The sequence below is a fragment of the Atta cephalotes genome (assembly GCF_000143395.1).
Source record: "Atta cephalotes unplaced genomic scaffold scaffold00020, whole genome shotgun sequence".
NCBI lineage: Eukaryota > Metazoa > Arthropoda > Insecta > Hymenoptera > Formicidae > Atta > Atta cephalotes.
In genome coordinates this window covers 3,159,669-3,171,710 of record NW_012130084.1, presented here as the reverse complement: position 1 = coordinate 3,171,710, position 12,042 = coordinate 3,159,669, and the positions used below count along the sequence as shown (strand labels likewise).

General features: G+C 32.2%; 3 protein-coding genes across 3 annotated transcripts in view; 1 reads left to right on the top strand and 2 right to left on the bottom strand.

The window, feature by feature from the left end:
• The window catches only part of LOC105619305 (Down syndrome cell adhesion molecule-like protein Dscam2), a 118,206-nt gene extending 117,047 nt beyond the window's left edge, over nucleotides 1-1,159 (top strand). Inside the window, exon 30 of the mRNA XM_012200828.1 lies at nucleotides 910-1,159. Coding sequence (XP_012056218.1) covers nucleotides 910-1,159 — 250 coding nt within the window. The remainder of the gene's footprint in view (nucleotides 1-909) is intronic.
• A 3,404-nt stretch (nucleotides 1,160-4,563) lies between these two features.
• LOC105619278 (tropomyosin-2-like) lies at nucleotides 4,564-6,378 on the bottom strand. Its single transcript, XM_012200803.1, has 6 exons — nucleotides 6,139-6,378; nucleotides 5,932-6,065; nucleotides 5,542-5,730; nucleotides 4,953-5,028; nucleotides 4,740-4,872; nucleotides 4,564-4,646 (listed from the first exon to the last, which is right to left on the bottom strand). Exons 1-6 carry the CDS (start codon nucleotides 6,376-6,378, stop codon nucleotides 4,564-4,566), a joined length of 855 nt encoding a protein of 284 aa, XP_012056193.1.
• Nucleotides 6,379-8,402: 2,024 nt separating this feature from the next.
• On the bottom strand, nucleotides 8,403-10,062 carry LOC105619277 (tropomyosin-2-like). The gene is made up of 6 exons (XM_012200801.1): nucleotides 9,823-10,062; nucleotides 9,460-9,593; nucleotides 9,044-9,232; nucleotides 8,797-8,872; nucleotides 8,594-8,726; nucleotides 8,403-8,485 (listed from the first exon to the last, which is right to left on the bottom strand). Exons 1-6 carry the CDS (start codon nucleotides 10,060-10,062, stop codon nucleotides 8,403-8,405), a joined length of 855 nt encoding a protein of 284 aa, XP_012056191.1.
• Nucleotides 10,063-12,042: the final 1,980 nt, after the last annotated feature.

Below are 12,042 nucleotides of genomic sequence, written 5' to 3'. Positions count from 1 at the left end.
ATATATACTATATATATATATATATATATATATATATATATATATATATATACTAAATTTTTGGTTATTACGGACAATAAATATTAAAATATACATAATAGTAACTCTAGTGGAAATAAGTCGTTGAAATTCACTGAAAATCGCTGAAATTTCTAGCAATTAACTCATTTCATTATGAATTATATGAAATTGGTCTATTGATAAAGATTTCATCCATTTATATCCACCAGGGAACATTAACGTTTAAAAACAATATAAAATTTATTATCTGTTTAATCTAAATTCTTATAAAAATGAGTACGTTAAAAGAACAATATTATCTAAAATAAAGAATTAGTAAAACTATAGTATATATATAATATATATAAGTTTAATATAGAGAAAAGCTTATTCTATATACAAATACTAATACTAATAGTAGAGAGTTTGAATATTTATTTCATATTTAGTATTAAATTATCAGCTAATGTAATTTTAAAATCTAATAACTTAGCATTATAACAAGAAGTAATGAAAAAATAACGAATCATAAGAACCGGTAACGGTAATGCATTACTTTTTAAAATTGATAATGATAATGGTAACGAGTTATTCTTTTCAAAAATATAAAGTAAGGCGTTACTTATTTAAGATAACGCTCACAACCCTGGTTAAAATATACAAAAATATTGAAATTGAATCTAATAATAAATTTGAGTGATTCTGAATCAAACCTTTGCCAATGTACATTCGCATTGTTTAAATCAAATTTTAAAAATGTAGCTGCAGTTAATAAAATTATTAAAAATTATATTAAAAATTATTACACATAAGTTAATTAGGCGCATATCTCATTTAATCACTTGATTAATCCTCACTGCAAAACGTTCATTCCATTAGTAAGCTTGTTTCTTTTGGCTATCTCGTAAGATGGCATGTTCCCAGCAGGAGCTCTCTACGCACACTACTACCGCCGATCTCGGTCGCAGAGACCGCGTTCGTCAGCAGCAATCAGGGGGCGGTTGTACCCACGCCAGGGAACGGAGACCGACCGGAGCTCAGCGAGGCCGAGTGCGACATCGATTCTCTGAAGAAGCTGAAACTGGGACTGCGAAGCTCTTTGTGGTCGCGGCCAAGCACTCAGAATAATCCCTCCTCGGATTACTCCATCGCCGTCTAATCTGTCCCCAAATGTCACAATCCCTACGGTAGCATCCCTTTTTCTCTTAACCCTATGGGCCAAAGATTAGGTAAATTGATCTCTTCCCTTCGTGTCTCGTCAAGAATTTCCTCGTGGCCATTCGTAGGGCCAATCGACTGCCACGTCTTCTGTCGACGATAGATAAATTATGTTCTGCTCGTTAATGATGATCGAGGGAGAGGCGTACATAAATAAGATCGGGAAGGATCGAGACAACGAAGATGAACGATTATAGAGGAACACATGTGTGTGCACATAAAATCAGGTAGAAGATGATTTCTTGCCAGAAATGAAAAATCTTAAATCCCTGAAATACTTAAATTACATTATTATTTTACAATATAAAAATAAGTTTTTGCATTGCAGATATTAGCTTTTGCAATATTTAATCAATGATAGCTATATGATGACAGAACGCGATACTATAAGACCTATTTCTTCTATAAACGTGTGTCTTCGTTGATCGAGCCGAAAGAACTAGTCGAAAATATCTATAAGTGCTTCTCCTCTTCCTTGTCTATGACGCGACGCAAGATAATACACATGCGTGGAATGCGTGAAGTGCGTGAGTGAGTCCAAGTCCGAATGCGTGGATGATCGTCGAATCGCGTGTACGAATGCGTGCCAAAACGACAATTTGCTCAGACCGCTGCGAGTCGTTTCGCCGGCGGGCGATCCATTCGAGACCAAAGACTTAATCGTATGTACGAACAGAGCATGGAAGAGTACTTCGCGTATCATAAACAAGACAGGTGGCAGGCTGCATCTTCCATCTCGAGAAATTTTTTTTTACTTATGTCACTTTTTCTTCGTCTTATTTAATCTTTTTAATAATTTCTATTATTACAAAACGGATTATCGAAAAATTATAACAATTAATTATTACAAAATTTTATATATATATATATTATATTAAGGTAAATATATTTCACTTGCAATTGTGAGACTAAGATTTATTTATATTTATGGAAAGATATTTATTGATACGTTATTGATTATTTGTTTATCATTTTATTTCTTATTATATAGATACTAATTTACTCCGTTATTGATATTATTATAATTCCATTTATTTTTATAATTTTTCTAATGTCTAAATTTTGTTTATATTATTAATTTATTTAATAAGTTTTCCTTTTTATTTCTCATAAATAAACAAAGCAGTTCGAAATTGTCGCTATTCTGGAAATCATGCTCATCTTATATTCGGTGCGCGCATGTTATTAAAAATTGGGATGAGAACGAATAGGAAAGGAGAAGAGACCGGACTTCCAAGTCTCCAAAAAGCGGATCGTTGACGGTTCGGCTCTGTTGTATTGTAAAGTTTATATACGTACGAATATATATATATATATATATATAAAATAGTATCGTTGATTACTTTAAGTCCGTTATTAAACCTAAGACTTCTATGTAGAACGTTTTCCTGTACGCGGAGTGCGTTACAATCGGAAGAATCGAGTACGAAGCTACGAATCTAATCGTAGCACAATCTCATTTTTCTGCTCTGTATAAATTTCGGCCAAGGCATTTGAAGGAGAACCGCGGCTCTCTCCTTCTTCAGATCTCTCTTCTAATGTCGTGCACCTTCGAGACTTTGTGATCCGACGCGACCAATCTTACTATTATGCAATAAGTCGTACCAACGGAACGACTTTCCTTTTCAGACTGAACTCGAAAGTACTATGAAAAATTGCCATTAGAATTAATTAATTACGCGTGCATCATATCGCGTCGCGAGCTTCCAATATTTCCACGACACTGCCATTCCGCAGACTACTTACCGCGATCTTAAAGGATCTAATTGAGATCACTTTATGTACTCCGGAATGAAAAAAAAGAAACATGTTTTTGTAACTTTTACCAAGACGTGGTAATGTTTTTGATATAAAAAAACCTGACCCATTTTCTCTCGCCGACAAACGTCACTTTTAATAGTTAAGTATATTATACAATATTGTATATTCGGATATCTGTGATGGCGTACGTACTTCTACTTTCTAGTTTATTTCAGCGCGAAGGAAGCTGCTCCGAATTTACATTATCGATAATAATTTTAATCTTGTGGAAAAAAAGAAGTAGGAATCCTAATAGCACACTTTATCCGAAATATATCTTGAGGATATTCTTAGAATGTTCAAAAAACATACAAACGTCCTCAAGACATTCTTTGAAGGTCTGTGCTGTTAGAGAAGAAATTAAGAAATTCTAGTTATGCCATAATATTAAGGAATGTTTAGAATTTTGGGTTTTATTACGAGATAATGTCAATAAGTTAAGAAAAGCTGTGCGCGACACTACGAAGATGAGGCCGTAGATAATACATATGTAGAATACAATATGTTTGAGTACACGGGCATCAAGACGCGTGCAAGCATGTACGACGCGTTTGTTAATGTATATAAGGGAAGCACGTCAATCAAACTCGTAGTGTTCGATTAAATTCGATAGAGCAATCTTCGAAGAGGATGAAGTGCGATTCACCGTTTGGTGTGATTGCCGGGACATTTCATCGATACGATTTTTGTACATTTTTCTTGCGTCATGGACCGGCCGAGTTCTGTCAATATATCTTGTGTAACCTTTCAGAGGGACCAGTTAATTCTCTTCGTTGTCGTAATTGTGTGAGAAGCTAATATAAAGTATTTAATGATTAATCAACAATCTCGAACAAATCTGATCAACGAATTTTTTACTATACAATTTTTCACGAAGCTAAATAAAATACGATTTCGTCATTTATTCAATTAAAACTTGTTATTTTAAAATCTCGTCGCGATAAGTTACTAGTAAAGTACTTTTGGATTGATTTATCGGATTTTTATACATTGCATCGCGACTAATTACACGGTCCTCGAAGGATGATGCAGTGACACAACTCGGTGCATCCCCCGTCATCATTTGCGATAATCCGTGCAGTTCGGAAAATATACTTTAATTGTTGCATTTATATGGATGGCGGAAGCGAGCGAACAAATCAAATGCACAATTGTTATTGTAACAATTGTAGGGAGAGAAAGCGCTTACCGGCGCGAATGTGGCGTGGACGGTCCAATCGTGGCGCGAGATTGCGCAAAAAGAGTTATCGTAAGAGCTCCATAAAGTGAAGAAGCTCGAAAATTCTTTCTCCGTTCTGCGATCAGAGATTGTATGATTAAAACGAATTGTCGATTAAATTTAAATAATGTATTAAATCTGTGGTACGACATTTCGATGCATTGTGTCGATCATAGAATCGATTAAATAAATTGATATCGTGTAAAATGAACATAGGATCGATTTTCTGGGCGAACCTCATAAAATAATTGATAAACGTGAAAATTTATATTTATGTTTCAATACGAATTTCCTGATTAACGGATCAATATAATCGAACGATTCGTTTAATATCCCGTAAGCTCCGAAAACGTGGAGTCCAAATCATCGCAGATGTATTTGTATTTTTCCTTTTCTTTTAGTAGATAATCTAAAACGTAAACAATTTATTAATAACAATTGATATCATTTTAACAAGTTTGGAAATTTAAAATCTATAAAAAATGCATAATACGATTAGTACCTTCCCTCTTGTCCATTTCTTTCGTGAATATCTTGACAGTTTTCTCAGCGATAATGGCACGCTTTTCAGCAGCTTTCAATTTTACTTTTAATTCTTTTAACTGCGCTTTGAATTCTTCCACCCTTTGGTTAGCCTGCAACAAACAATCTCTTTATGCAGTCTTAATTTTTTAAATATGAAAAATATAAATTATTAGTATGAAAGAATGTCTACTTTCTCTTCAGACACTTCCAAGGACTTGAATATATTGCCAACGATGAATAACTCATCCTCCCTCTCGAGAATTTTCCTATAAAATATAACGTCAAATATGTTAAAGTCTTTTAAGCTTAAGTAACTTAAATTAAAAAAACAATATTAAGTAAAAACTTTTTACAATAAATTTTTTACAGTAATTTTTAAGGATGCTCATTAGCTTTCATTGTTAACTTATTGCTTGTCAATTTAACTTATGAGATTACGTAATCCAGCTTTAATTTAAGAAGTGAGATCAACAAATAATATCAGTGCACAATTTGCTTGAACTAGAAATTATAAAATTCACACAAAAATATTATTCAACAAAGTTCTCTTTAACCAAATGTAGCCTTCTTTACTTATTTTTTAGATTAAAAGAAATTTCTCCATGCACACGACTTAATAATATGTAGAATAGAAAAAATATGTAGAAATTTTTCATGTAAAAGTAAAACATCTTAGAAAGTAGAATATGTTGTAAAACATTCCCGTTTAAATTGAAAATAGAGAAGTAAGAAAGGATTCAACAGAAAAGAGTAATCGCTATATTTAGAGAATCGCGTACGCCTCGCTCGATTTAACTCTTTCTTCCGCCACTTCCAGCTCGTCTTCAACAAATGCCAATTTTTTCGAAATCTCATCCGATTTCGTGTCAGCATCTTCAGCAATAAGTCTCGCTTCCTTCAGCTGCGCCATCAATTGATCCATCCTCTCTTCATCCTGTTTACTCCTATTCTCTAGGACTTTGCAGATGCTGAGTATAAAGAATAATTTTATGATTATGATAGCTTATCATATATTTCTTATAAAAAAATCGATAATAATATTCATAAAAACTTAATCTCTACAGCGATTTTTATAATATTTATTAATATAAAATATTTTTTATATACCAGTAAAAAAAGCATTTCGTAGCAAAAAATTTACAGAGTAAATTTTATATATAGAAATATACCGCTTTGCGTCTTCAGCAGTTTCTATGACTTGCGCGAGCTTTACTTGAGCCGACAAACGTCGCTCCTCTGACTTTTCTAAATTCTGCATGCATTGCTGCATTTTTCTATTAAGTACCGCCAGTTCTGACTGCGTCTGCAATTTTACAATTGATGTAAAGACAAATTAAATTTGGATGCCCGTGATATATTTCTTCCAATTCACTAACCACTATATAGACTCTCTCCTTTATCTCGAGATTCCTGTTTGACTTTATAAGTTGGGCCTTACTCACTTCCAAATCATGCTCCATTTGCACTAACTTTTTGGCCAATTCACGAACCTCATCCCTCAATTTTTCTTCTCTTCGATTTGCCTCTTTTGCCTGCTGATCGCATAGATCAGCTTTGTCTATCGCGAGATCTTTCTCAAGTTTTAGCGTTTGCAGCCGTTTTTTAATGGCATTCATGTTTTCGTTGTAAATTAATTAGAAATATTCTTTTTAATCAATGACGTTAATAGAAATTTTAATAGATAAATTGCTTTCAAGCGAATTTTTTTAATAACTGTATTAGGTCGCAAGAATTAGATTTTTATTATACTTAATTGACTTTATTGTGTGGCAAAGATTTTTATAATTTTTATATTTATAATTTTTTATATTTTCAATTTACGATAATTATTTTTATGTTTTATATTCTTTAATTGCAATCAAGAAGTTTTTTTCAAAAAACTGGTTCCGTGCAAAACATTTTCACTTTGAAGTATCTTTTTTGTTGCGCACAAAAATGATAATTTTTACACTCTGTTAACAGAATTTTTAATTACTAAAGAAACGAAGAATCAAAATGCAATGCCCGTGAGTTACTGTATTGAATGACCGATGGGGACAATGTTTTATAGGCTTAATGCAATGCAAAAGGGCAAAAACAACAGTCGCTTTAGTTAGGCTCAAACGAATTCTTGGACTTCTTAAAACAGTGGTGCCCATGATCGTTGCTGATCGCAGATACATTGGACAAATATTTACTTTGCACATTTTTATATTTGTTTAATAATTACTATTAAAAATGGATTTCAAAAGCACGTGCTATATATATTTTATAATTTAAAATACATACTTTAAAATACATATTTTTGGATTTAAAATTGTATTGTAACATTTTTTACAATATTTTATATTAATGCGTAAATGTTAATATTCACACAATTTTAATTTCGTAGTTATATCTTTCGTCAATCTCATCATGTCATAAATAGTATTTAATATTAAAGAAATATTAATAATAATAAATAATATAAGTAATATTCAATAGATTATAAATTTATAGTATAACAAAAGAGGGCTACGAGCCAAGAATTATATTTCGTTAGTAATTATTTCATTAGTAATTATAACAAAAGATAAATTGAACATAAATTTTACAAATTATTCAATTTAAATAACAAACAAAAATATAAAAATATATAAGAAAATATAAAATATACAGACATTTCAACCTCGATTGGGTCATTCTCATGTTTCAATACATAAAGGTTCGCTCGGTCTACAGAAATAAAATTATTCAGACATTACTTATATACATTATGATCGCTTATTAAATATATTTAAAGTCTCACTATAGTTATCCATAGAATTGAATTCTTGTAAGAATTTTGAGTATCAAAAATTCCCTTATAAACGGATAAGGATTGTTTCGATTAAAATAATGAAGCAATTTTATCAAGATATAATAACTCATAGAGATAATGCATAGAATTAATTAGTTTACAATTAATTTTGAAAATACAATTAGTAATGAAATAATATAATTCTTGGCTCGTAGCCCTCTTTTGTTGTACTAAATTTTTAATAATAATAATAATAATAAATTTAATTAATAATAATTAATAATTAATTTCCTTAATATTAACAATATTATACTGAAAAGCAATATGTTACTACTCACTTTTATCATTTATTTATTTAATCATTTTTGAAAACTTTATTCTATAGTCTATTGACAGCACGAAATGCATAAAATAATGAAAACTCATTAGAGAATATGTGATACTGTTTATTGAAAATACAGATTTTACATTAAATGTAGAAAGTGTGCACGATATCGTAGTCTTGTTTGCGCGTATGACATTAAATCCCTCCAATATCTCTGAAAAAGAAAAGAAATAGACGAAATCTTGAATCTTTGATCAACATAGCGAATAACGAGCAACCGTGAACTAGTTATCGATCTTGGCAAGATATTGCACAAAGCGAAGCAATTATAGTAACAAGCCGCATTGCATTGCCTTGTCTATCAGTAGATTATTGTACGAAGCGAGTTATTTCTAATATTGTTCACGGCACTTCATAAAGCAAAACAAATCGGCATTGCGATATAAACGGCATTTAGCATAACGAGCTGAACTAAAAAATGAATAGCAATAAATAGCGAATAAGCGGAGGGAAGCAGCAGTTAAAAGTAATGAGAGTTAAATCGAATTCGCAGGACTTTAGTATCCTGTCATCTCGGCGAATGTCAAGTCCATATCGTCGCAAACCGCCTTGTACTTTTCCTTCTCTTCTCTGAGTTCGTCTAAAACAAGCAATTTCTCAATGATATAGAAAAAAAAGAATAGAAACATTATTACCAAAAACATTGATTGAATTTACTTGAAAATAAAAGCTTCGAGAGCGTTCTTACCTTCTTTCATGTCCACTTCCTTTAGTAAAGTTTTCACTGTCCTTTCAGCATTGATTGCGCGTTTTTCCGCTTCCTTCAATTTCTTTTTCAAGGATTTCAGCTGTACTTTAAAGTCTTCTACCCGTTGATTCGCCTAAAATAAAAATAATGGAGAAGGATGCCGTTGCGACTAATTATTATTACAGCATATTATATTACGTCACCTTTTCCTCGGATACTTCGAGGGACTTCACGATATTCTGTACGATGAAGAGTTCATCCTCACGTTCCACAATTTTTCTACAAAGAATATTTCTATAAAAGGATTTACATATATTTTATATATATATAATGATGCATAGTATATATGTATAATATATATAATAAATGTACACATACACACACATATATATATATATATATATATATATATATATATGTATGTGTATATTATACAATTATTATACATACGCCTCACTAGTCTTCACTCTTTCTTCAGCAGCTTCTAATTCTTCCTCCACGAATTGCAATTTCTTGGCTATTTCATCAGATTTCGCATCAGCGTCTTCGGCGATTAATCTAGCATCCTTTAATTCCGACATTAACTTCTCCATACGTTCCTCGTCCAAACGACTCCTGTCTGCCAAAACGTTACACATTCTGTATATAAAAAAAGATACAGTATTATTGCTTTGTCGAATTCTGCTTTATATAATTTATCTATTTATTTTATGTATATGCATAACATTTATACCCCGTAGAAATAATTAAGAAATTAGTCAAATCGACTTCAATTAACTTCCATAGCACTATATAATCAATCAATGTCATTCGACCAGTTTTGGCTGAATAAAACATGAAAATCTGATGACAATGAATTTATAAACCTCTGTGCGTCGTCTGCAAGTTCGGTCGCACGTGCCAGTTTTAACGTAGCAGAAAGACGTAGTTCCTCCTTTTTAGTCAAACTCGCTTCGATCTCTTGCACTTTCTTCGTTAAAACGGTACGATCTTGTTCAGCCTGTACAATACGATTAATTGATATGTGATAAAAGATTCTTTAAATACGTGTGTATTGGAATTTAAAATACTGATTACAGCTTCTTTGAAAGCTTCTTATAATAGCTTCATTAGTTGAGATTCAATAGGACGTATTATCTTAGAAAATTGTAAAAATTCACAAGTTTATAAAAAAGAAATTCGCTTTATGGAAGATCTTAGAAAATCTATTCATATTAATCATTACATACTTTAGACCAAGATTTCTCGCACTGTTCTAGATCGGCAGTAGATTGCTCTAAGTTAGCTTTAGTGACAGTATAATCTCGTTCCAATTGCGACAATCGCTTTTGTAGATCGCCGAGGTCATCGTTCAGCCTGTCTGCTCTTATATTCTCCTGTTTCGCTTTCGTCTCATTGACTTCGACCTTTTCATTTGCGGCATCCATCTCAAGCTTCAGCGCCGCAATTTTCTTCTTGATTGCCTCCATCGTAATGCGCGATTTTGGGCTTTCTCCTTATCAGTTATTCTGGATATCACATTTATCTCGTAAAGCTAAAGTGCAATTTTAGATGATGAATATGAAAGATGAAAATTACGCTAACAAATGCGCGAGCAAAGCAGATAAAATTCATAAATTGCACACTTACATAAAAAGAACGATTTTGTCGAAGTATTTAAAAATTTAAGTACATATACAGATCTGAAAATTTTGTTGGGCCATCAAAATAAAATTATGGAGGAAATTCAAGCAGGAACAATGCTGCAACAAGTTTTGACAATCTAGCAACCAATCTTATATGATTACTTTGATAGTTCAACAAAATTATTTTCAAATTTGTCAAAAATTTATAAATTTTTAGCTACTTCAGCTACCGTTCTTTCTATATAATTAAAATATGAATGTTTTAATTGATTCTAAACAAATATCTTAATTATTCGCAGTGAGCAAAATCTGTACCTTAAATATAGCGATTAAAAGAAGGACGACAAGAGTGGTACAATCACAAGAACTTCGATGTTACTCGCCGTGAGATTTCACCCCGTCATTCAACGCTCAATGTATTTACATATACCACCCTATTAATCATCTCCCGTTTAATATAAATTTCACGCGGTGATACTGGATGAGCAGAGGAATTCCTATTAAAGAGGACACTTACTGTGATCGTGATGATCCGCGGGGAGAATGCACAACCGGATGCCTTCGACAGCTAAGCTAAAATAAAACGAAACCGATTTCGGCGACGATCTTCCGACCACCTTCCCGAACTCCCCGATCCAATCCAATTCTATAATTGCTTGGGGATTTTGGCTATCGTCCCGAAACTTACCCTCCGCCGTCGTCACCGCGGTTGCGACTACGAAACGCGATATCCACTCGTTCCCATGCTATTCTCGGCCCTCGAAAAGAATCTCGTTCCTGTTTTCTGCCGACCACGTAATCAACATCTCATAGTAAACAACCTGACCGATCCTATCGTCACAATGATAGCCGTAATCGACATTAAGAGTCATTCAAATGTCAATCGACGTGGACCCATTCGAATCTTCCCGCTAATCAAAGCCTTGCCTATCGAACGGGTTGGTGTCACGCGCGGGAGCTTTCGATGAAATCACACTAATAAAACATATAGCTCCGACATTTGGGATCAGATTAAAACTTTATGTGCTGTCTGTTGAAAAGGGACTTTACGAAACTGTGAAAAAAATCGTATGCCTAGGAAATAGATTGAGAAATTTAAAGAATTGAATCAAGGGGATGAAACTTATTTTATGAATCTAGCAACTCGAAATTAGCAAATATAAAGACAAATTAAATATAAGTCTATAAAAAATGAAATTTTATGAAAATGATATAATAATAAATAAGACAATTAAATCTAGCGAAAGATATTTAATATAATTTTACTAATTTATTTTTATAACAGTCTCAGATTATAACATGTAACTTATTCAACTTAAGCTATTATAAAATACTGCATGTGATGAAAAAACTATGCGAATGAAGCTCTACAGATGTTTCGATGCGAATGTTTTTACTGTTAATCATACTTCTTAGTTGTTATGCGAAATTGATTTTTCTGATCAATTTACAGGTATACAGATAAGCAAACTTTCATAATTGTAAATGTAGCTTACAATAAAAAATAATATAATTCAGTCATGTTACAAAGGAAATTCGTTTAACTGTTACACTTTTTAGTTTCTCTGTTTCCGAATATACTTTTATAATTGTTGCATATGGCACACAGTAGATGTCGACTACAGTTCAGTAGAAATATGCACTCAACCATCGAATGAACCACAGACAAGATATATCCAAAAGTAATAGTAGACTGTGCAAATGGTTGTTTCACTCTTTTTTGCGCACATATATATATATATATATATATATATATATATATACTATACTTACTATATAGTATGACTATAACGTAAGTAGTACGGGTATACTAGTATTAGTCAG